Here is a 24,701-nt window from a genome sequence, read left to right as displayed (position 1 = left end):
GGTAGTGTAGAAGAGCAGAGGGATCTGGGGGCACATGTCCACAGATCCCTGAAAGTTGCCTCACAGGTAGATAGGGTAGTTAAGAAAGCTTATGGAATGTTAGCTTTCATAAGTCGAGGGATACAGTTTAAGAGTCACAGGATAATGATGCAGCTCTATAAAACTTTGGTTAGGCCACACTTGGAGTACTGTGTCCAGTTCTGGTTGCCTCACTATAGGAAGGATGTGGAAGCATTGGAAAGAGTACTGAGGAGATTTACCAGAATGCTGCCTGGTTTAGAGAGTATGGATTATGATCAGAGATTTAGGGAGCTAGGGCTTTACTCTTTGGAGAGAAGGAGGATGAGAGGAGACATGATAGAGGTGTACAAGATAATAAGAGGAATAGATAGAGTGGACCGCCAGCACCTCTTCCCCAGGGCACCACTGCTCAATACAAGAGGACATGGCTTTAAGGTAAGGGGTGGGAAATTCAAGGGGGATATTAGAGGAAGGTTTTTTTAACTCAGAGAGTGGTTGGTGCATGGAATGCACTGCCTGAGTCAGTGGTGGAGGCAGATACACTAGTGAAATTTAAGAGACTACTAGACAGGTATATGGAGGGATTTAAGGTGGAGGGTGATATGGGAGTTAAGGGTCGGCACAACATTGTGGGCTGAATGGCCTGTACTGTGTGTGGGGCCTATAGATGCTGCCTGGCCTGCTGTGTTCCACCAGCATTTTGTGTATGTTGCTGTACTGTGCTGTATTGTTCTTTGTTCTTTAAAATATGAAATAGAATCCTTAGAAAGAGGTGACATAGGATTGTAATATGTGGAATCCTTGTGGGTAGTGGTAAGAAACTGCAATGGTAAAAAGACCCTACAGGGAGTTAGATACAGGCCTCCGAAGAGTAGCCAGGACGTGGGCTACAAATTACAACAGGAGATAGGAAAGGCACATCAAACGATAGTTACAGCAGATTTCAATATGCAGCTCAATTAGTCAAATCAGTTTGGTGCTGGATCCCAAGTGAGAGATTTTGTAGATTGCATACAAGATGGCTTTTTAAGAGCAGCTTGGAGTTGAAAACCTACTAGGGGCTCAGCTATTCCCGATTTGGTATTGTGTAATAAGGGAGCTTAAGGTAAAGGAAGCCCTAGGAGACAGTGATCATAATATGATACCATTCACCCTGCAATTTGAAAGGCAGAAGCTAAAAATCGGATGAATCAGTAAAGGGAACTACACAGGGGCAAGCCAAAGTTGATTGGAAGGGGACACTAGCAGGGATGATGGCAGAGCAGCAATGGCTGGAGTTTCTGGTAGCAATTTGAAAGGCACAAGATATATACATCCCAAAGAAATAGTGGTATTCTAAAAGAGGGATGATGCAACTGTGGCTGGCAAGGCAAGTCAAAGCCAACATAAAAGCAAAATGAGAAGGTATATAGAAGAGCCAAAGATTAGTAGGAAGTTAAAGGATTGGGAAAATTTTAAAACCCAACAGAAGGCAACTAAAAAAGTGATACGGGGTGGCGGGGTGGGGGGGAGGAAAGAAATGAAATAGGAAAATAAGCTAGCCAATAATATTAAAACAGGATACCAAAAGTTTTCCAGATATGTTAAGAATGAAGGAGAGACAAGAGTAGATGTTGGACCACTGGAAATCGACACTGGAGAGGTTGTCAGTGGACAAGGAAATGGCGGACAAACTGAATAAGTATTTAACATCAGTTTTCACTGTCGAAGACTCCAGCAGTATGCCAAAGTTCGAGAGTATCAGGGGCAGAAATGAGTGCAGTTGCTATTACTAGGGAGAAGGTGCTTTGGAAACTGAAAGGTCAAAAGGTATATAAGTCACCTGGACCAGACGTACTACAACCTAGGGTTCTGAAAGAGGTTGTGGAGGCATTAGCAATGATCTTTCAAGAATCAATAGATTCTGGCATGGCTCTGGATGATTGAAAAATTGCAAACTTCATTCCACTCTTCAAAAGGGAGGGAGACAGAAGAAAGGGAAATTATAGACCAGTTAGACAGACCTCAGTGATTGGGACGATGTTGGAGTCGATTGTTAAGGATGAGGTTTCTGGGTACTTTGAGGCACATTATAAAATAGGCCAAAGGCAGCATGGTTTCCTTCAGGGAATATCTTGCCTGACAAATCTGTTGGAATTCCTTGAGGAAATATCAAGCAGGATAGACGAAAGAGAAACAGGGAATGTTGTGTACTTAAATTTTCAGAAGGCCCTTGACAAGATGCCACATAAAGCTGCTCAACAGTTAGAAAGACAACAAAGCATGAGTGATATAGACCATGTGCAGGGAGATTCGATTAGCTTGGATTGGCACTGTGGTCGGGACAGACATCATGGCCAGAGGGCCTGTTCCTATGCTGTAATGGTCTATGCAGTGTTTGCAGAATTCTTATGAGTAGCTCACACCAAGGAGTTAATTATAGACTTCAGGAGAGTGAAGTCAGAGGTCCATGAGCAAGTCCTCATCAGAGGACCAGAGGTGGAAAGCGCTAGCAGTTTTAAATTCCTGAGTGTTACTATTTCAGAGGACCTATCCTAGACCCAGCAAGCATCCAATTGCAAAGAAAGTACAGCAGCACCTTTACTTTCTTAGGAGTCTGCGGAGATTCAGCATGAATCCAAAACTTTGACATACTTCTACAGAAGTATAGTGGAGAGTATATTGACTAGCTGCATCATGGCCTGTTATGGAAACACAATCCCGTTGAACAGAAAATCCAACAGAGGGTAATAGATATGGTCCAGTGCATCGTGGGTAAAGCCCTGCCAACTATTGAGCATATCTACATGAAACACTGGTATAAGAAAGCAGCATCCATCATCAGAGATCCCTACCACCCAGGTCATGCTCTCTTCTTGCGGCTGCCATCAGGTAGAAGGTACAAGAGCCTCAGGAGGTTCAAGAACAGTTACTAATCTTCAACCATGAGACTCTTGAATAAAAGGGGATAACTAAACTCACTTGCCCTATCACTGAGATGTTCCTACAACCAATGACCTCAAGGTTACAAGGTGATTTACAAGGAAAGTTTTTTTTATTAAACACAATGGGCTATTGAAGAAAGGAAATAAAACTAATTCATCGGAGGTGAATATGCTGTGTCTAGAAGGGAATGACAGGGACTAATGGCTGGATTCAGATATTCATAACTTGATGGGACCAAATATCACACTTTCAACTGTTGTGGAATTCATTGCCTCAAATGGCTATGGAAGCCAAGTCATTGACATAATGGCTATGGATACAATAGGGCCTTTTAAGAGACTCTTAGATAGGTACATGGAGCTTAGAAAAATAAAGGGCAATGCAGTAGGGTAATACTAGGAAGTTTCTAGAGTAGGTTACATGGTCGGCACAACATTGTGGGCCAAAGGGCCTGTAATGTGCTGTAGATTTCTATGTTCTATGCAAGTCATTGAGTATGTTTAACATGGAGGTTGATAGGTACCTGATTAGTAAGAACATCAAAGGTTACGGGGAGAAGGCAGAGGAATGGTGTTGAGAGGGATAATAAATCAGCAATAATTGAATGGCAGAGCAGACTTGATGGCCGAACAACCTAATCCTTTTCTTATGTCTTATGCTCTTAAAGTCTAAATGAGTGGGAAACCACATAAGATGGGAAAACCATGATGTCATCCACTGGGGAGCAAATAAATGCTGAGTTTTTTTTAATGGAGTGGGAATGAGAAGATTCGATACTCAAAGAAAATTATGACTACTTGTACTCAATTTACTTAAAGCCAACATGAGATACAGAAGGCAAATGATACATTGGCCTTTATTACAAGAGGAATTATGCATAATAATATTCGTCTTTCTGCAACTTTATTGTATTTTGATAAAACCATGCCAGCTCTTCCCTGGTTAGCAAACATTTATTTAAAAAACATTCACTATAACAGTATCTTACTTAATGTAATTTGTCACGAAATGGATGTTTTGTTTACTATAACGAAGGATAGAGTCCATTTGGAGATCGTCTTCAAAAAACAACACTTAAAAGTCAATGGGTGGCTTGATCAATAATTGAGCTTTTTTTTTACTATCATCCAAATATAAAAGCAACATTTTAAATGCTGGAAACATGATACACAACTATGATGCAAACCACACTTCAAGCAGACAACATACTACAGTCCACTGAATTCAAGAAAGTCATCCTGGTGGAGCTCATGTTACCATGGGAGGTAGGATGCAAGGAAGCACGTGAGAAGAAGGCCCTGAAATAGTCCAGGAGTGCAGGGACAAAGGATGGCAGGTATGGCTATTCCCTGTGGACATCAGCTGTAGAGACATCCCAACAATGTCAGCATAGAGTTTGCTGTCTGCATTGGGCCAAGATGAAAAGAGCAAGAACCAAGCAGCTCACAGGAAGGGGGAGGAAATAGAAAGAGCCTCTTGCTGGATATGGTGCAGGCCAAAGAGGAGTTGAGCTGGAAGTCAGGAGCAGATGGGTAGTGACTTGGCCACTGCCGCTGACCCACCAACTGGAGAGTGTAATGGTTAAGGGTTGAAACACTATGAAGGTTGGGCACCACCTGATGACATCTGCTCCTGGCCAAAGTTCTACAGTTAATTCATCAGGTAACTGAAGAGAGCGCTCCACTGTACAATGCAAGCAAATGCACCAGATACACTCAGCAAGTAAGGCAGCAAAAGTGGAAAGAGAAAAACAAAAATTGATGTTTCAGCCAATGAACTTCCATCTGAAAAGTAAAGGTAACTAATCCAAAAGTTTGATTGGTTCTTCTTCACAGATGCTGTCTGATCTCAATAAATCAGAATCAGAATCAGACTTTAATCGCCAAGTACCTATGCACATACAAGGAATTTACTTCCGGCAGATGTTGTCTCTCTGCTCATAACAATAATAATGAGAAATATAAATGAAAATATAGATTATACATACAGGTAGTGCAATCCAAGTAATAGTTAGCCGACAGTTAACCGGCAGTTAACTGTTCAGCAAAGTGACCGCAGTAGGGAAAAAACTTTTCCAATGCCTATTAGTCTTAGTCTGGAGGGATCTGAAGCACCTACCAGATGGAAGCAGATCAAACAGTCCGTGCGCAGGATGGGAGGAGTCCTTTATGATGTTCCCCGCCCTCTTCTTCAACCTGGAAGAGTACAGGTCCACAATAGAGGGCAGGGAGGCTCCAATGATGCGCTCGGCAGTCCTCACTGTGCGCTGTAGTCTGGTTCTATCCTGCTTGGTGGCGGCTCCAAACCACACAATGATGGAGGTGCACAGGACAGACTCAATGACTGCAATGTAGAACTGCAGCAGCAATTCCTGAGGCAGACCGTATTTCCTCAAGAGCCGCAGGAAATACATCCGCTGCTGGGCCTTCTTCAGGATGGAGCTGATGTTCTGCTCCCACTTCAGATCCTGAGAGATGGTGGTTCCCAGGAACCTGAAGTTCTCCACGGTGGACACCGGGGCTGCTGAGGACTGTGAGGGGAGACATAGCGGGGGGATGTCTCCTGAAATCCACTATCATCTCCTTTGTCTTGAGCGTGTTCAGCTCCAGATTGTTCCGACTGCGCCAGAGCGCCAGTTGGTCCACCTGCTGCCGATATGCAGACTCATCACTATTCTGGATGAGTCCGATGACGGTAGTGTCGTCTGCAAACTTCAAAAGCTTCACATAGGGGTTGGAGGAGGTGCAGTCATTGGTGTAGAGGGAGAACAGCAGTGGAGAGAGGACACACCCCTGGGGGGCGCCGGTGTTGGTGATTCGAATATCCGAGGTGACCTGTCCCATCCTTACCTGCTGACTTCTGTTGGTCAGGAAGCTGTAAATCCAATCGCAGAGGTCAGGTGGCACAGTAAGGTGAGACAATTTGGAGCAGAGGGTATGAGGGACGATGGTGTTAAATGCCGAACTGAAATCTACAAACAGCATCCGAGCATAGGTCCCTGGACGATCCAGATGTTGCAGGATATAGTGCAGTCCCAGGTTGACTGCATCGCCTACTGACCTATTTGCCCAGTAGGCAAACTGCAGGGGATCCAGCAGGCTGCTGGTGAGAGTCTTCAGGTGGTTCAACACCAAGCGTTCAAAGGATTTCATGACTACAGATGTCAGTGCGACAGGTCTGTAGTCGTTCAGTCCTGTGATGGTGGGTTTCTTGGGGACCGGGATGATGGTAGAGCGCTTGAAGCAAGTCGGAACCTCACTCAGCTCCAGAGAGCTATTAAAGAGCTGAGTGAAGATGGGAGCCAGCTGATCAGCACAGGCTCGTAGACAGGAGGGGGAGACCCCATCTGGGCCTGGAGATTTTCGGGTCTTAAGTCTCTGGAACAGTCGACATACTTCTCCTTCGCTGATTCTAAGCTGTGATCCAGGGGGGCTGGGCAGAGATGGTGGGGAGGTGATTGCAGTGATTGGGGGATGAGTGCCGGTGAGTGATGGTCGAGGGAAGGCAGGAAGAGAGACCGAAGAGGGGGGAGGGACAGGTGTAAGATGGATCCTCTCAAATCTACAGTAAAAGGTATTAAGGTCGTCAGCCAAAGCTGACAACATTTGCCCAAAGCTGCCCAAAGTCAACATTTTGGGCAGAGATACTTCGCAGGACTGTGTACATTGACTGTTTATTCCTCTCCATGGATACTGCCTGATTTGCTGAGTTCCTCCAGCATTTTGTGTGTGTTGTTCAAGATTTACAGCACCTGCAGAATCTCCTATTTATGATTTCCTCTCCAACACTTAGATCAATTAATTTATAAATCTGCTTTTTGACCTAGCTGCTAATTGAAGCCCTTTGAGTGCCAATTAAACAGAGATATCCTTCAAAGTTGCTGAGCAACTTGATAAGGTAGTTAAGACAGCCAGTGGTGTGCTGGCCATCATTAGTTTGAGCACAAGAGCCGTGAGATAAAATTGCAGCTCTATAAAACCCTGGTTATTGTGATTAGTTCTGGTCACCTCATTATAGGACGGATGTAGAAGCTTTAGAGAAGCTGAAGATAAAATTTAACAGGATGCTGCCTGGATTAGAGAACACGTCTTAAATGATAGGCTAAGCAAACTAAGGTTTTTCTCTTTGGAGTAAAGGAAGATGAGAGGCAATTTGATAGTGATGTACAGATGATAAGAGGACAATCAAGAGACTTCTTCCCAGGGTGGAAATGTCAATACAAGGAGTCATAATTTAAGATGATTGGAGGAAGAGGGGATATCAGTAGTAAGCTTTTCTACACAGAGTGGCGAGTGCATGGAATGTCCTTCCAGGCAGGCATGGTCGTAGAAGCAGGTATATTAGGGGCATTTAAGAAAATCTTAGATAGGCACATGGATGACAGAAAAATGGAGGGCTATGTAGGAGGGATTCATTAGATTGATCTTCAGATTAGGTTAGGCTGTGCTGTGTTCTATAACCCAGGCAACTGCAAGTCATTTGTTGGTAAGTAATTCATAAAAATACTGAAAGACAGTAGGTGATGTTAAGTTTACATACAGTCGGCCTTCCTTATCCGTGGATTCTGCATGTGCGGATTCAACAAACTGCGGATCGGGAAAACCCGCAAGTTCTCTCTCCAGCACTCATTGTTGAGCATGTACAGACTATTTTTTTCTTGTCATTATTCCCTAAACAATACAGTATAACAATTATTTACACAGTATTTACATTGTATTAGGTATTATAAGTAATCTAGAAATGACTTAAAAGTACAGGCAGTCCCCAGGTTATGAATGAGTTCCATTCCTGAGTCCGTCTTTAAGACGGTTTTGAAGTTGGAACAGGTACATCCGGTATTATTTAGCGTCAGTTAGTCAAATGTTTTTCTTAGTATATAATACATATTTCACCTTTCTATGCATAAAATACTTAAGAAACATAAGTATTTCAATAATTAAACCATTGCATTGCTTAGTAATAATTGTAGCTTTCATCGGGGCAGGGCCTTTCACATGCTCCATTAAGATTGTGCCGATCGTTGACCGACTGTAGCCTAATGCTTTTCCAATGACCGATGTCATTTCACCTCTTTCCGATCGCGTTATTACTTCCACCTTATTTTCAATCGTGATCGTGATTATTTTTGTGAACAGAAACACTCCGGATTCAGAGATGCGCCGCCAGGTCCTAATGTCCACCGCACTGAGACATGTTAAATAAGGGACTCGAGCATCCACGTTTTTTGGTATCCGCAGGGGGTCCTGGAATCAATCCCCCGCGGATAAGGAGGGCCGACTATATATTGTATGGAATCCCTGTGCTGTAAAAGTGCCCGATGGGACAGCTTATCAAATGTGTTCAGAAAGTTTCCTTAATCGGTACAGAGAGGTTCCAACAAGAGTGTGAATGAGACTAGGAGAGTACTTTGCATCTAGTAATCATACTGCCATTTGCTTCAAGGGCAAATAGGTGCAGTCCTCAGGTTGAGATTCTAAATTGAAGGAAAACAAATTTTGATGGTATCAGAAAGGATCAAGTGTGGATTGGGACAGGTTGTTTTCTGGCAAAGGTGCACTTAGTAAGTGGGAGGCCTTCAAAAGTGAAATTTTGAGAATACAGGGTTTGTATGAACCTGTCATAACAAAAGGCGAGGATAACAAGTTTATGGAACCTTGGTGTTCGAGAAATATTGAGGATTGATTAAGAAAAAGAAGGTGCATAGCAAATATAGTCAGGAAGGAACAGATGAGTATAAGAAATGCAAGAGAATACTTAAAAAGGAAATCAGGAGGGCTAAAAGAAGGCAGAAAGTTACTCTAGCACACAAGATGAAGGAGAATCTAAGGGCTTCTATAGATATATAGAGAATAGCAAGGGATAAAATTGGCCCTCTGGAAGAACACAGTGGTCAGCTGAATGAGATGGGGGACATCTTAAATGGATTTTTTTGCATTTGTATTTTACTCAGGAGATGAAAATGTAAACTATAGAAGTGAGGCAAAACAGCGGTGAGGCTGTGGACCGTATGCAGATTACAAAAGAAAAGTTGTTTCCTGCCTTGTGGCAAAATAGGGTGCAGAAATTCCCAGGATCTGACAAGGGTTCCCTCAGACCTTATGGGACACTAGTGCAAAACTTGCAGGGGCTCTAGCAGAGATACTTATAACATCCGTAAGTGAAGTGCCGGAGGTTTGAAGGATATCTAATTTTGTTCCCTTGTTTAAGCAACACTCTATGAATAAGCCAGGAAATGATAGGCCAGTGAGTCTGATGTCAGTAGAAAGCAAGTTATTGGAAGATATGCTAAGAGACCAGATACAAAATATTTGGATAAACAGGGACCAACAAACGAGAGAAAATCTGCAGATGATGGAAATCCGAGCAATAACACAAAATACTGGAAGAACTCAACAGACCATGCAGTATTTATGGAAAAGAGTAAACAGATGATGTTTCAGGCCAAGACCCTTCATCCTGATGGGGACTAATTTGGGATAGTCAACATGGCTTTGTAAGATTGGTTAAACATGATTTACCATGCACAGCTTTTTTTTTTATATAAGAACTTTACCAGGAAAGCTGATGAATGCAAGGCAGAATATTATGTCTACATGTACTTTAGCAAGTCGTTTAACAATAGATAGTAAATTGGATTAATCTGGCTTTGCAGGAGAAGCCAGAGAGTAGTGGTAGATGGTTGCCTCCCTGATTGGAGGCTTTAGACTAGTGGCATGCTGCATGATCAGAGCTGCGTCTGGTGTTGTTTATAATCTATATGAACGATCTGGATATTAATGTGGTAAACTGGATCAGCAAATTTCCAAATGACACCATCAGGTAACCAGATCTAGTTCTAGTTTAACCAGCCAACTCTATAACAACCACAATGAAGGAACTACTTACTACTACAAACCCCATTTCCAGAAAAATTGGGATATTTTCCAAAATGCAATAAAAACAAAGATCTGTGATGTTAATTCACGTGAACCCTTATTTAACTGACAAAAGTACAAAGAAAAGATTTTCAATAGTTTTACCGACCAACTTAATTGTATTTTGTAAATATACACAAATTAGAATTTGATGGCTGCAACACACTCAACAAAAGTTGGGACAGAGTTAAAATAAGATTGAAAAGTGCACAGAGTATTCAAGTATCACCGGTTTGGAAGACTCCACATTAAGCAGGCTAATTGGTAGCAGGTGAGGTATCATGACTGGGTATAAAAGTAGTGTCCATCAAAGGCTCAGTCTTTGCAAGCAAGGATGGGTCGCGGCTCCACTCCTTTGTGCCAAAATTCGTGAGAGAATTGTTAGTCAGTTCGAAGGGAACATTTCCCAATGCAAGATTGCAGAGAATTTAGGTCTTTCAACTTCTACAGTACATAATATTGTGAAAAGATTCAGAGAATTCAGAGACATCTCAGTACATAAAGGGCAAGGTCGGAAACCACTGTTGAATGCGCGTGATCTTCGAGCCCTCAGGAAGCACTGCCTAAGAAACCGTCATGCTACTGTGACAATTATAGCCACCTGGGCTCGGGAGTACTTCAGAAAACCATTGTCACTTAACACAGTCCGTCGCTGCATCCAGAAATGCAACTTGAAACTGTATTACGCAAGGAGGAAGCCATACATCAACTCTATGCAGAAACGCCAGCGAGTTCTCTGGGCCCGAGCTCATCTCAGATGGACTGAAAGACTGTGGAACTGTGTGCTGTGGTCAGATGAGTCCACATTTCAGCTAGTTTTCGGAAAAAACGGGCGTCAAGTTCTCCGTGCCAAAGATGAAAATGACCATCCTGATTGTTATCAGCGAAAGGTGCAAAAGCCAGCATCTGTGATGGTATGGGGGTGCATCAGTGCCCACGGCATGGGTGAGTTGCATGTATGTGAAGGTACCATTGACTCTGAGGTGTATATTAGGATTTTAGAGAGACATATGTTGCCATCAAGGCGACGTATCTTCCCGGGACGTCCATGCTTATTTCAGCAGGAAAATGCCAGAACACATTCTGCACGGGCTACAACAGCATGGCTTTGTAGACACCGAGCGCGAGTGCTTGACTGGCCTGCTGCCAGTCCAGATCTATCTCCTATTGAAAATGTATGGCGCATCATGAAGAGGAGAATCAGACAACGGAGACCACGGACTGTTGAGCAGCTGAAGTCTTATATCAAGCAAGAATGGACAAAATTTCCAATTGCAAATCTACTACAATTAGTGTCCTCAGTTCCAAAACGATTAAAAAGTGTTATTAAAAGGAAAGGTGATGCAACACAATGGTAAACATGCCTCTGTCCCAACTTTTGTTGAGTGTGTTGCAGCCATCAAATTCTAAATTTGTGTATATTTACAAAATACAATTAAGTTGGTCGGTAAAACTATTGAAAATCTTTTCTTTGTACTTTTGTTAGTTAAATAAAAGTTCACATGAATTAAGATATCACAGATTTTTGTTTTTATTGCATTTTGGAAAATATCCCAACTTTTCTGGAAATGGGGTTTGTAATAATGTTAATAAACTACATTACATTAAATCTCAATGTTCATATGCCATTAAACAGTATACAGTAGAATGCAACTCCACAACTGAATGCACCTGAATAAAACCCCATTTTCTGAATACGGTTTTTAATACATGCAAACATTTAGGAATTTACTCAGCCAGGTTTCCTTCACAGTACAAAAAAACAAATCTTCCACTAACCCAACAATGGAACCTTATTCTGAAGCATTTCTTTGTAACTGGCCATCAGGATGCCCACTGGGTTACTGGGAACAAACAGTCCTTCTTGAACAAGCCGCTCACAAGTTTGCATCAGCGTAGTGGAAAACTGAGATGGATCCACACCATAATCCCACCATCCTCCAACACCATCTGCAACTCCTGCAACAAAAATAGAACATCGAAAAATTGATTCACTAAGACTTGTGACTGGACCAATGTTTTTAGGAAAGCAGACAGAAGCACAGAGCACTCAGTCCAGCAAACTTTCCATCTGAAATGGAATCCATCTAGGCCTTTGCAAATGCATTAAGAACCATCATAAACTAAGTTATAAGCCTCCTTCAAACTATTATTCTATGAATTAAATGCAACTTAAAAACAGGGACGTAGTAAGTAGAATGGAAATCTCTATTGCACTTATGAGAAAAAATTTCACAGCTTAAAAGTGCAAGTTCAAGGTAAATTTATTATCAAAGTACATAATGTCGCCCTATACAATCTTGAGATTCATTTTCTTATGGGCATTCACAGTAAATACAAAGAAAGATTCAAGGTGGGAAACAACCAATATGCAAAATGCAATAAACTGTGCAAAAACAAAACAAACAAAATAATAATAATAAATGAATAAGCAATAAATATCAAAAACATAAAATGAGGAGTCCTTGAAGGTGAGAGCATAGGTTGTGGGAACTATTCAGTGGTGTGGTGATTGAAGTTGAGTGAAGTTATCCCCTCAGGTTCAAGAGCCTGATGGCTGAGGGGTAATAACTTTTCCTGAATCTGGTGGTGTGGGTCCTGTGGGTCTTTTACAACCTTCCTGATGACAGCAGCGAGAAGCCTGGGTATTGGTGGTATTTGATGATGATTGCTGTTTTCCTCAGACAGTGCTCCTTTTAGTTGCTCCTTGTAAATGTAGCTTGGAAACAGCTCCTTTGCAGTTTTATCAAAAGAATGTGCTACTAAAGATATTAAGGAAAGAGGGCACACCTTGGCCAAAGTTATTAGCTTAGGAGCTTTTCAAAAGATGATCAGACAAAATATAGAAACATAGAAAACCTACAGCAGAATAGAGGCCCTTCGGCCCACAACACTGTGCTGAACATGTTCTTACTTTAGAAATTACCTAGGGTTACCCATAGCCCTCTATTTTTCTAAGCTCCATGTACCTATTCAGGAGTCTCTTAAAAGACCCTATCGTATTCCACACACTCATCACTCCCTGTACAAAAAACTTACCCCTGACATCTCCTCTGTACCTACTCCCCAGCACCTTAAACCTGTGTCCTCTTATGGCAACCATTTCAGCCCTGGGAAAAAGCCTCTGACTATCCACACAATCAATGCCTCTCATCATCTTATACACCTCTATCAGGTCACCTCTCATCCTCCGCCACTCCAAGGAGAAAAGGCCGAGTTCACTCAACCTATCCTCATAAGACATGCTCCCCAATCCAGGCAACATCCTTGTAAATCTCCTCTGCACCCTTTCTATGGCTTCCACATCCTTCCTGTAGTGAGGTGACCAGAACTGAGCACAGTACTCCAAGTGGGGTTTGACCAGGGTTCTATATAGCTGTAACATTACTTCTCAGCTCTTAAACTCAGTCCCACAGTTGATGAAGGCCAAGGCACCATATGCCTTTTTAACCACAGTGTCAACCTGGACTCAGAGCCCAAGATCACTCTGATCCTCCACACTGCCTAGTCTTACCATTAATGCTATATCTTACCATCATATTTGACCTACCAAAATGAACCACTTCACACTTATCTGGGTTGAGCTCCATCTGCCACTTCTCAGCTCAGTTTTGCATCCTAACGATGTCCCACTGTAACCTCTGACAGCCCTCCACACTATCCACAACACCCCCAACCATTGTGCCATCAGTAAATTTACTAACCCATTCTTCCTCTTCCTCATCCAGGTCATCTATAAAAATCACAAAGAGAAGGGGTCCCTGAGGCACACCACTGGTCACCGACATCCATGCAGAATATGACCCATCTACAACCACTCTTTGCCTTCTGTGAGCAAGCCAGTTCTGGATCCACAAAGCAATGTCCCCTTGGATCCCATGCCTCCTTACTTTCTCAATAAGCCTTGCATGGGGTACCTTATCAAATGCCTTGCTGAAATCCATATACACTACATCTACTGCTCTTCCTTCATCAATGTGTTTAGTCCCATCGTCAAAAAATTCAAGCAGGCTCGTAAGCCATGACCTGCCTTTGACAAAGCCAGAATGACTATCCCTAATCATATTATGCCTCTCCAAATGTTCATAAATCCTGCCTCTCAGGATCACTGAAGTAAGACTCACTGGTCTATAATTTCCTGGGCTATCTCTAATCCCTTTCTTGAATAAGAGAACAACATCTGCAACCCTCCAATCCTCTGGAACCTCTGGATGATGCAAAGATCATTGCCAGAGTCTCAGCAATCTCCTCCCTCACCTTCCACAGTAGCTTGGGGTACATCTCACTAGGTCCTGGAGACTTATCCAACTTGATACTTTCCAAAAGCTCCAGCACATTCTCTTTCTTAATGTCTATATACTCAAGCTTTTCAATCCACTGTAAGTCATCCCTACAATCACCAAGATCCTTTTCTAAAGTGAATACTGAAGCAAAGTATTCATTAAGTATCTCTATCTCCTCCAGTTCCATACACTTTTCCACTGTCACACTTGATTTGTCCTATTCTCTCACGTCTTATCCTCTTGCTCTTCACATACTTGTAGAATGCCTTTGGATTTTCCTTTATCCTGCTTGCTTGATTTGGGGGCCCATACCAAACTTGTTCAACTGTCTGAGGTGAAAGAGGTGCAGCTGTGCCTTTTTCAACACACTGCCAGTATGTACAGACCACATGAGATCCTCAGTGATGGGTATGCTGAGAAACTCACCCTCTTAACCCCAGATCCATTGATGTCTACAGGGGTTAGCCCGTCTCCATTCCTCCTGTAATCCACAGCCAGCTCCTTTGTTTTTGCAACATTGAGGGAGAGTTTGTTCACTTGGCACCACTGTGTCAGGGTGATGACTTCTTCTCTGTAGGCTGCCTCATTATTATTTGAGATTAGGCCAATCAGTGTAGTATCGTCAGCAAATTTAATTAGCAGATTGGAGCTGTGGGTGGCGACACAGTCATGGGTATACAGGGAGTAAAGGAAGGGGCTCAGGACACAGCTCTGAGGGACTCCTGTGTTAAGAGTCAGAGGGGCAGAGATAAGGGAGCCCAGTCTTACCACCTGTCGGTGATTTGACAGGAAGCCCAGAATCCAGCTACACAAGGCAGGGTGAAGGCCGAGGTCACTGAGCTTCTTGTCGAGCCTGGAGGGAATTATGGTGTTGAATGCTGTACTGTGGTCCAAGAACAGCATTCTCAGAGCATACCTCTTCTCCAGGTGTGTAAGGATGGTGTGTAGATATGGTTATTGCATCATCTGTCGATCGGTTGTGTCGAAAGGCAAATTGTAGGGGTCCAGTGTAGGTGATAGCATGCTACAGATCTAGGCCTTGACCTTTCGTAAGCTTTTCTTTTGTTCTTGACGGGAATTTCAACAGCCTTTGTACACCATGGTTCCTGTACCCTCCTTTCCGTCTCATTGGAACATACCTATGCAGAACACCGCACAAATATCCCCTGAACATTTGCCACATTTTTGTAGTACATTTCCCTGAGGACATCTGTTTCCAAGTTTCTGCCTGATAGCTTTATATTTTCCCTTACTCCAATTAAACACTTTCCTAACTTGTCTGTTCCTATCCCTCTCCAATGCTATGGTAAAGGAGATAGAATTATGATCACCATCTCCAAAATGCTCTCCCACTGAGACACCTGACACCTGACCAGGTTCATTTCCCAATACCAGATCAAGTACAGCTTCTCTCTCCTCTTGTAGACTTATCAACATATTGTGTCAAGAAATCTTCCTGAACACACCTAACAAACTCCACCCCATCTAAATCCCTTGCTCTAGGGAGATGCCAATCAATATTTGGGAAATTAAAATCTCCCACCACGACAACCCTGTTATTATTATACCTTTCCAGAATCTGTCTCCCCATCTGATCGTTGATGTTCCTGTTACTATTAGATGGTCTATAAAAAAAAACCAATAGAGTTATTGATCCCTTCATGTTTCAAACTTCCACCCACAGAGACTCAGTAGATAATCCCTCCATGATTTCCTCCTTTTCTGCAGCTGTGAGAATATCTCTGATCAGCAGTGTCATGCCCCACCTCTTTTGCCTCCTTCTCTGTCCTTTCTGAAACATCTAAAGCCTGGCAGTCTAAGTAGCCATTCCTGCTCCTGAGCGAATCAACATCATAGCTCTAAGTACTGATCCATGCTCTAAGCTCATCTGCTTTCTTCATGATGCTTGTTGCTTTAAAATAGACATACCTCATATATCCCTTCCCTATCACCCGTCGATCCTCCCTCTCGCACTGTCTCCAAGCTTTCTCTATTTGTGAGCCAAAAGCCCCTTCCTCCATCTCTTCAATTCAGTTTCCACAAGCACCCCCCCCCCCCCAGCAGTTTAAACACTCCCCAACAGCCTCGCAAACCTCCCTGCCAGGATATTGGTCCCCCTCGAATTCAAGTGCAACCCCATCCTTTTTGTTCAGGTCACTCCTCCCCAAAAGAGGTCCCAATGATCCAGAAATCTGAATCCCTGCCCCCTGCTCCAATCCTTCGGCCACGTATTTACCCTCCACCTCACTTCTATTCCTATACTCACCTTTGCGTGGCACAAGCGGTAATCCCGAGATGACTACCTTTGAGGTCCTGCTTCTCAACTTCCTTCCTAACTCCCTGTAATCTTTCAGGACCTCCTCCCTTTTCCTACCTATGTCGTTGGTACCAATATGTATTGTGACCTCTGGCTGTTCACTGTCCCACTTCAGGATATCATGGACACGATCAGAAGCATCCCAGACACTGGCACCTGGGAGGCAAACTACTATCCAAGTTTCTTTCCTGAGTTCACAGAATCACCTGTCTGACCCCCTAATTATAGCGTCCCTATTGCTGCTGCCTTCTTCCTTTCCCTACCTTTCTGAGCCACAGGGCCATTGTTGCTCCCCCCAGTAGGCTGTTTCCCCCGCCCCCACCCAGCAGTACTCAAGCAGGAGTACATAGAAACATAGAAAACCTACATCATAATACAGGCCCTTCGGCCCACAAAGCTGTGCCGAATATGTCCCTACCTTAGAACTACCTAGGCTTTACCCATAGCCCTTTATTTTTCTAAGCTCCATGTAGCCATCCAGGAGTCTCTTAAAAGACCCTATCGTTTCCGCCTCCTCCACTGCCGCCAGCAGCCCATTCCACGCACTCACCATTCCCTGCGTAAAAAACTTACCCCTAACATCTCCTCTGTACTTACTTCCAAGCAACACTTATTGTTAAGGGGACAGCCACAGAGGTACTCTCTAGTATCTGACTCTTGCCCTTCCCTTTCTTGACTATTACCCACTTATCTGTCTCCCGAGGTCTCGGTGTGACTACTTGCCTGTAGCTCCTCTCTATCACATACTCACTTTCCCTGATGAGACAGAGGTCAACGAGCTGCATCTCCAATTCCCTAATACGGTCCCCAAGGAGCTGCAGCTCGACACACCTGACGCAGAAGTGACCTTCCGGGAGGATGGGAGTCTCCTGGACATCCTGCATCCAACACCCAGTACAGAACATCGGCCTCACAGATATACTTCCTGTTTCTATTCTTCACAGGTAACCTACCTCACCTCGACCCGTTATCGCCAAATCCCCGTTGAACCAAAGCCCTCCTACTATGTCGCTCGCTCTATGAAGCTGTCTCCTTTTAAACTTGTCACGCTGGTCTAACCCACTGATATCCACGCACTTGTGCAGTCGTCCCTCAATTAAACTGCTGAAGAAAAAACTGTCTCCTTTTAAACTCTTCATGCTGGTCTAACTCACTGACGTCCATGCACTTGCACAGTCGTCCCTCGACCAAACCGTACTTATGAGGTGGAGGAAAGGGCAGGAGAGGGAGATTGAATTTCCATTGCTGAGCCTTGACAACTGAAATCAGAGATGCCACGGAATCATTGACAGTTTCTTCAGCACAGACTATCAATTACCCACTTACACCAAAATCCTATATTAATAACAATTACATTCTCCCCAACCTATCATCAATTCTCCCCAGATTCTACCATTCACTGACAGAGCAATCCTTATGGCATTCAATTAATGGGGTTCATTAGCAAGGACAAATAAAAATAAGGTGTCAAGCAAAGAAGCCATGGCTGGAGTGAGCCAATGTCAGAGGCTTTGGCTTAGTGAGATTAGGCTTGGGTGAGGCAAGTATCCTCTTTTTCATTCCTTGTCTGTTCAGGTATAGTTAGAGAAGTGAGTATAATTCCAGGGGTAGTGTTTTGTTCTTTGTGTAAGATGTGAGAATTCTGGAAGACCTACAGCATCCCAGATAATCATATCTACACCAGACACACTGAGCTACAACTCTCAGAGAACATGTTAAGGACCAGGAGCTGTAGCTTGACCTTCAGTTAATTTGGGAGACTGAAGAACTGACAAATAGGAGTCACAGCAAAGTAGACACCCCTAGGTTGCAGGAAGCAGATAACTGAATGAACTGTCACAAAAGGAAGGAAAGAAAACAGGCAGCCAGTACAGTATACCCCTGTACTGTTCCCCTGAACAACAGGGGTACCATTTTGAATACCATTTAGGGGGCAACCTTCCGAGCACAGCCATAGTGACCAGGTCTCTAAAGAAGGAGAAAGAGGTGAAGAGGACAGAGGTAGCGATAGGAGATTCCATAGTTAGACAAATGGTGACGAGATTCTACGGAAGCGATAAAGACACCTGGAAGGTATGTTCCCTCCCAGGTGCCAGGGTCAGGATGCATCAGTTTGGGTCCACAGCATTCTGAAGGGGGAGTGTGAGCAGCTAGAAGTCTTGGTACATATTGGCACCAATGACATAGGTAGAAAATGTGAGATTTTAGGGAGCTAGGTAGAAAGGTGAAAAGCAAGACCACCAGGGCAGTAATCTCTGGATTGATACCAGTGCCATACACAACAAGCAAATCACTTTGGATACTGTGTGTGGGGGGGGGAGTAACAGTAGTCCAGTCTCTGTCATTGGTCAGCCTCTGCAACTCCGAGGCACACTCTAGTTAGGGGATTTGTAAGTTATGGGAAAGGGTTCTGTGGGCGAGAACAAGATTCTCAGATGGTATTACATGTCCTGTAATTACACTTTAAACCACTTTAGGACTGTACCAGAAAGTCCCACCAAATCTTCCAGTCCGTCCAGTAACATGCCATTGTGAATTATGTCATAAGAAATGTTACCATCATCATGGTTTAAGCTGACATCATTTAAAACCTTGTCTGTGTTATGGTGTTGTCCAGACTGGAAAACATACATACAGTTGCTTCATGCCAAAATGCTATTAAGTTACTGATAAATAACCTTTTTGATGATTTTACTTAAACAAGGTAAGTTTGATGTAAAGGGCAAAGCTAGCAGCTTCAGGATACCCTAATTAAAAAGAGATATTAAGACGTGGCCAGGAAAAAGGAGGCATACAAACAGTACATTTGAGTTTCTGGAATCTGAAACAAGTGAATTCGTCCAAGACTGCAAGATGTGTAAGAGTACTCCAAGAGGAAAATCAAGAGAGCAAGAAAGGGGTATGAGGTGAATCTGGCAGAAAAAGCCCAAGAGATTCTACAGGCATATTAATATTAAAAAGGTGACGGGTGAGAACAGGTCCTTTAAAAGTCAGCAGCCCCAAGAGGTAAGCAAGGTCTTCAAAAGAATATTTGTCATCAGTAGTGATGATCAAAGTTTCTTGGACTGGAGGCTGTCACTACTGTGACACAATGGCCAGAGCAAAGACCTATGTTGATTGCCAATTAAATATATGATAAGGACGTACATGTAAAAGGCATCACAGTGAAGACACTGGCGAGAATGAAGTGAGAAGCTGAGAGGTGATAGGTGGAAGGCAAAGGGTTTCTGTTCCAACCATCATTGATCCCCCACCTGTATTTCTTCCATTTCCCGCACATTGAGCCTCCACGTACAGCATATCATTTTCAGTAATGGCAGAAAAGAAGTGCGAAAGAACTTGGGGAGTCCTTGTGCAGGATTTCCTGAAAGTTAACTTGCAGGCTGAGGCAGTGGTAAGGAAAGAAGATTTAATCTTAGCATTCATTTTAAAAGAACTAGAATATAAAAACAAGAATGTAATTCTGAGATTTTATAAGGCATTGGTCAGGCCACTCTCAGAGTATTCTGGTCATTTTGGGCCCCATATCTAAGAAATGATGTGCTGATATTGGAGAGGGTCCAGATAAGGTTCATGAGAATGATCTCAGGAATAAAAGGGATTACAGATGAGAAGTGTTTGATGGCTCTTTTTGCCCCTACTGCTCTTGCCTCATCATCATTCAACAGCCCAAATATTCGATTTACCAGCATGTCTGTTGGGGTCATATACTGTTTCCAGTGCTCCCAGTGTGATCTCATGAACATCAGTGAAACACAAAGGGGCCACTTTGTCAAGCATCTTCACTTTGTCTGCCACAAAAAAAAAATAGGGTCTCTCAGTAGCTACCCATTTCAATTTAATTTCCTATTCTGATGTAGCTGTCCATGGGCTCGTCATGATGAAGCCAAACTCATGTCGGAGGAGGAACACCTCATATTCCGTCTGTATAGCCTCCAACCTGATAGCAAGAACATAATTTATCTATCTTCCAGTAATTTTTCCCCTCCATCCTCTTTCCATCCCCTCTCACTCCTCCCTTCTCCTCACCTGGCTATCACCACTCCCTGGTTCCACTACTCCTCTCTCTTCCATGTGCCACTGTTCTCTTATTGTTTCCTCCTCCTTCTGCTCCTTACATCGTCGAGCTTGCTGCTCCATCTCTCTCCCCCACCCAACTTCCCGCACACCTGCCAACTTGTATTAATTCCCCTCCCAAATCTTATTCTGGCTTCTGGCCCCTTCCTTTCCAGTCCTGAAGAAAAGTTTCAGTCTGAAACATCAACTGTTCAATCCCCTCATAGATGCTACCTGACTTGTTGAGTTCCTCCAGCATTTTACGTCTGTTAGTCATTCTGTAGAACCCGTTTTTCTACCCAAGTCTTTGCAACTAATGAGTACCAAATCTCTGGCTGCCCACCCCTTTGAGAATGTTCTGTAACTTCTCAGAGGCATCTTTAGCCTTAGCACCTGGAAGCAATGTAGCATTCCCAGAGTTTCACTCACAGTCACAGAATCTGAGTCCATCCCCCAACTATCCAGTCTCCTGTCATGGAACCACAAGATATAGGAACATGGACTCTGCTCTGTCATTCCACCATGGCAGATTCCATCATCCCTCTCAACCCCATTCTCTCCATAACCTATGAGACCCTTACTAATCAATAAGCTATCAACCGCCAAAGCCATCCAGGGTAATGAGTTACACAAATTCATCAACATTTGGCTAAAGGAATTCCTCCTCATCTCTATTCCAAAAGAAACACCTTTGCATTGAGACTGTGCCCTCTGGTCCTAGACTCATTCACTATAGGAAACATCCTCTCCATGTCCACTCTCTCTCGGCCTTTCAATATTCAGCAGGTTTCAATTAGATCCCCTCTTATTATTCTAAACTTCAACGAGTACAGGCCCCAAGCAATCAAATGCTCATAACAAGCTCACAAGACTTCCGGTAAGATGGTGGCAGGTAGACCGTAAGACATAGGAGCAGAATTAGGCCATTTGGCCCATCAAGTCTGGTCTACTCCGCCATTCAATAATGGCTGATCCTTTCTCTCCCCTCCTATAAGCATACATTCAACAGCCTCTCTGAAGCCAACCAAAGGCGTTTGTTTCTTTGTTAAATGTGTTTCTATACATAGTAAGACTATTCTTAACTCCAATGACTATGTGTCCAACAAGTTTACACATCAGTGAGCTGCTCATTGTTCGGAGTAGCTGCCCGGGGTGTCATTAGAACTGGCAGGCGGTTCAGAGATGGCGGGTCGCACCAGTCGCACCAGAGGAATTTGAGTCAGGCCGCAGGAAGAGCAGGATTGGATTCAGAAGAGCTGACCTGGGTGCAAACCATGCAGTTGGTGCTTTCGAGTTGGCGCGAAGGTGGCCTGTAGTGAAACCGTGACTGTCTTGGACGTTTCTTTTGTGATCGCAAGATCCTGTTGGACATCGATTGCCCCAGGCCTGCTTGCCTTGTTTGGTGACGAGACAGGAAGTGAGACAGCAGTGTCGCCTCTGTTGTAGCATGTACTAGGCCTCAAGCCACGGACTTATATTGTAGCGTGGCATCTGCGTTCGGTTGGGGGTGGCCTCTCCCATCAGTGCTGCCCTCCAGAGTTGGATTGGTGGATTTACAGGCTGGACTGCTAAGAACAATCAATTTGCATGACTCATGACTCAAGGTCTTGGACTAAAAATATGTTGCCTTACATGACTATGTTCTTTGTTCTCTCGCTATTTTGAACGCACGTATTTTTGCACCTTGGCCCCAGAGCAATGGTCTCAATTGGCATTATCTATGTATGGTTTGAATTAAACTTCATTTGATTTGATATATTAACCCTTTCATTCTCAGGATCATTCACGTGAACCTCTTCTGGACCCTCTCCAATGCCAACACATCCCTTCTTAGATAAGGAACCCAAAACAATAACCTATAAATAGCAATAACCTATCCCTCAACGTCAGCAAGACGAAGGAATTGGTTGTTGACTTCAGAAGGAGTAGCGGACCGCACAACCCCATCTACTTCGGTGGTGCGCAGGTGGAACAGGTCAAAAGCTTTAATTTCCTCAGGGTGAATATCACAAATGACCTGACTTGGTCTAACCAAGCAGAGTCCACTGCCAAGAAGGCCCACCAGCGCCTTTACTTCCTGAGAAAGCTGAAGAAATTTGCCCTGTCCCCTAAAACCCTCACTAATTTTTATAGGTGCACCGTAGAACGCATTCTTCTAGGGTGCATCACAACCTGGTATGGAAGTTGTCCTGTCCAAGACCGGAAGAAGCTGCAGAAGATTGTGAACATAGCCCAGCACATCACACAAACCAATCTTCCATCCTTGGACTCATTTTACACCGCACGCTGTCGGAGCAGTGCTACCAGGATAATCAAGGACACGACCCACCCAGCCAACACACTTTTTGTCCCACTTCCCTCCGGGAGAAGGTTCAGGAGCATGAAGATTCATACGGCCAGATTTCGGAACAGCTTCCTTCCAACTGTGATAAGACTGCTGAACAGATCCTGACCCAGATCTGGGCCGTACCTTCCAAATATCTGGACCTGACTTGCACTACCTTACTTTCTGTTTTCTATTTTCTAATTATGATTTATAATTTAAATTTTTATTATACTTACTTCGATTTGTACTTCAGGGAGCACGAAGCGCAGAAACAAATATCACTGTGATGATTGTACGCTCTAGTATCAATTGTTTGGTGACAATAAAGTAAGTAAGTGAAACTGCTCATCATATTCCAAGTACAATCTAACCAATGCCTCATAAAGCCTCAGCATTACATCCTTGCTTTTCTATGCTAGCCCTTTAAACTGAATGCTAACATTGTATTTGCTTTCCTGTACGAGGACCTCCAAATCCTTTTGCACCTCTGATTTCTTAATTTCCTCATTTAGAAAATAGTCTATGCCTTTATTCTTTCTACAATGTTCATGACTATACACTTCCCTACACTGTATTCCACCCGTCTCTTCTTTGCCTATTCTCTGTCTAAATCCTTCTGCAGACTCCCTGCTTCTTCCTGCCCTCCATCTATTTTTGTATCATCCACTAACTTAGTCACAAATCCCTCAATTCTGTCATCAAGATCATTGACTTATAACATAAGAAGTGGTCCCAACACTGACCAGCAAACTAGAAAACACCCCCTTTATTCCCATTCTTTGCCACCTGCCAGTCAGCTAATCTATCCATGCTGGTATCCTTGCCGTAATACCATCGGCTCTTATCTTGTTTAGCAGCCTCATGTGCTGCACCTTGTCAAATACCTTCTGAAAATCCATGTGAACAACATCCTCTGTCTCTCCTTTGTCATTCCTATCCATTATTTCCCTCAAAGAATTCTAAAAGATTTGGCATGTAAAAATTTGCCTTTAATCATATGCCTCCAAGTATCCTGAAACCTTATCATTAACAATGGACTCCAACATCTTCCCCACCACTGACATCAGACTAATTAACCTCTAATTTTCTGTCTTTTGCCTCCCTCCTTTTCAAAACTGAAGTGACATTTGCAACTGATGCAAAATATTCATTAAGTTTGTCCATAATACTGTACATGGAGCTTAGAAAAATAGAGGGCTATGTGCTAGGGAAATTCTAGGCAGTTTCTAGACTAGGTTACATGTCAGTACAACATCGTGGGCCAAAGGGCCTGTAATGTGCTGTACATCTCTATATTCTATGTTTATGTTCAATCGTCGAGCCTCCTCAAAGTAAATTTTGCTATTTCATATGACCTCCGAATTGATCCCAGAAACTCCAGCCATTGCTGCTCTGCTGTCATCCCTGGTAGTATCCACTTCCAATCAACTTCAGCTAGCTCCTCTCTTATATCTCTAGTTAACTTTAAGTTCAAAGTAAATTTATCTACAAAGTACAGATGTCACTATGTACAACTCCAAAGTTCATTTCCTTGTGAGCATACTCAATAAGTCTATAGAATAATAACCATTACAGAATCAATGAAAGACTTCCTGACTTGGGTGTTCAACCGGAGTGCAGAAGACAACAAACTGTGCAAATACAAAAAGGAAGAAATAATAATAAATAAACGAGCAATAAATATCCAGAACAAGAGATGAAGAATCATTGAAAGTGACTCCAATGCTTGTGGGAATGATGGGCCAAGTGAAGTTGAGGGAGTTATCCCCTTTGGTTGAAGAGCCTGAGGTTAAAGGGTAACAACTGTTCCTGAATCCAACGTTGTGAATCCTGAGGCTTCTTTACCTTCTTCGTGATGG

The 24,701-nt window shown here is 43.3% G+C and overlaps 1 protein-coding gene across 6 annotated transcripts in view; it reads right to left on the bottom strand.

The window, feature by feature from the left end:
• The window catches only part of LOC140731902 (protein phosphatase PTC7 homolog), a 137,352-nt gene that overhangs the window by 96,384 nt on the left and 16,267 nt on the right, over positions 1 to 24,701 (bottom strand). For 5 of the 6 annotated variants that reach the window (XR_012099934.1, XR_012099933.1, XM_073053866.1 and 2 more), the window contains exon 2: positions 11,640 to 11,819. The exons of the other annotated variant lie outside the window; for it this stretch is intronic. Coding sequence is in view for 3 of the 5 variants with exons in the window: in XM_073053866.1 (XP_072909967.1) it covers positions 11,640 to 11,819 (180 nt within the window). In the remaining 2 variants the exon portion in view is untranslated. The remainder of the gene's footprint in view (positions 1 to 11,639; positions 11,820 to 24,701) is intronic. 6 annotated transcript variants of the gene reach the window in all.

The sequence above is a fragment of the Hemitrygon akajei genome, chromosome 8, assembly GCF_048418815.1.
Source record: "Hemitrygon akajei chromosome 8, sHemAka1.3, whole genome shotgun sequence".
NCBI classification, from domain to species: Eukaryota; Metazoa; Chordata; class Chondrichthyes; order Myliobatiformes; family Dasyatidae; genus Hemitrygon; species Hemitrygon akajei.
The sequence above is the reverse complement of the archived record's forward strand: the minus strand, read 5'-3'. Positions and strand labels throughout refer to the sequence as shown.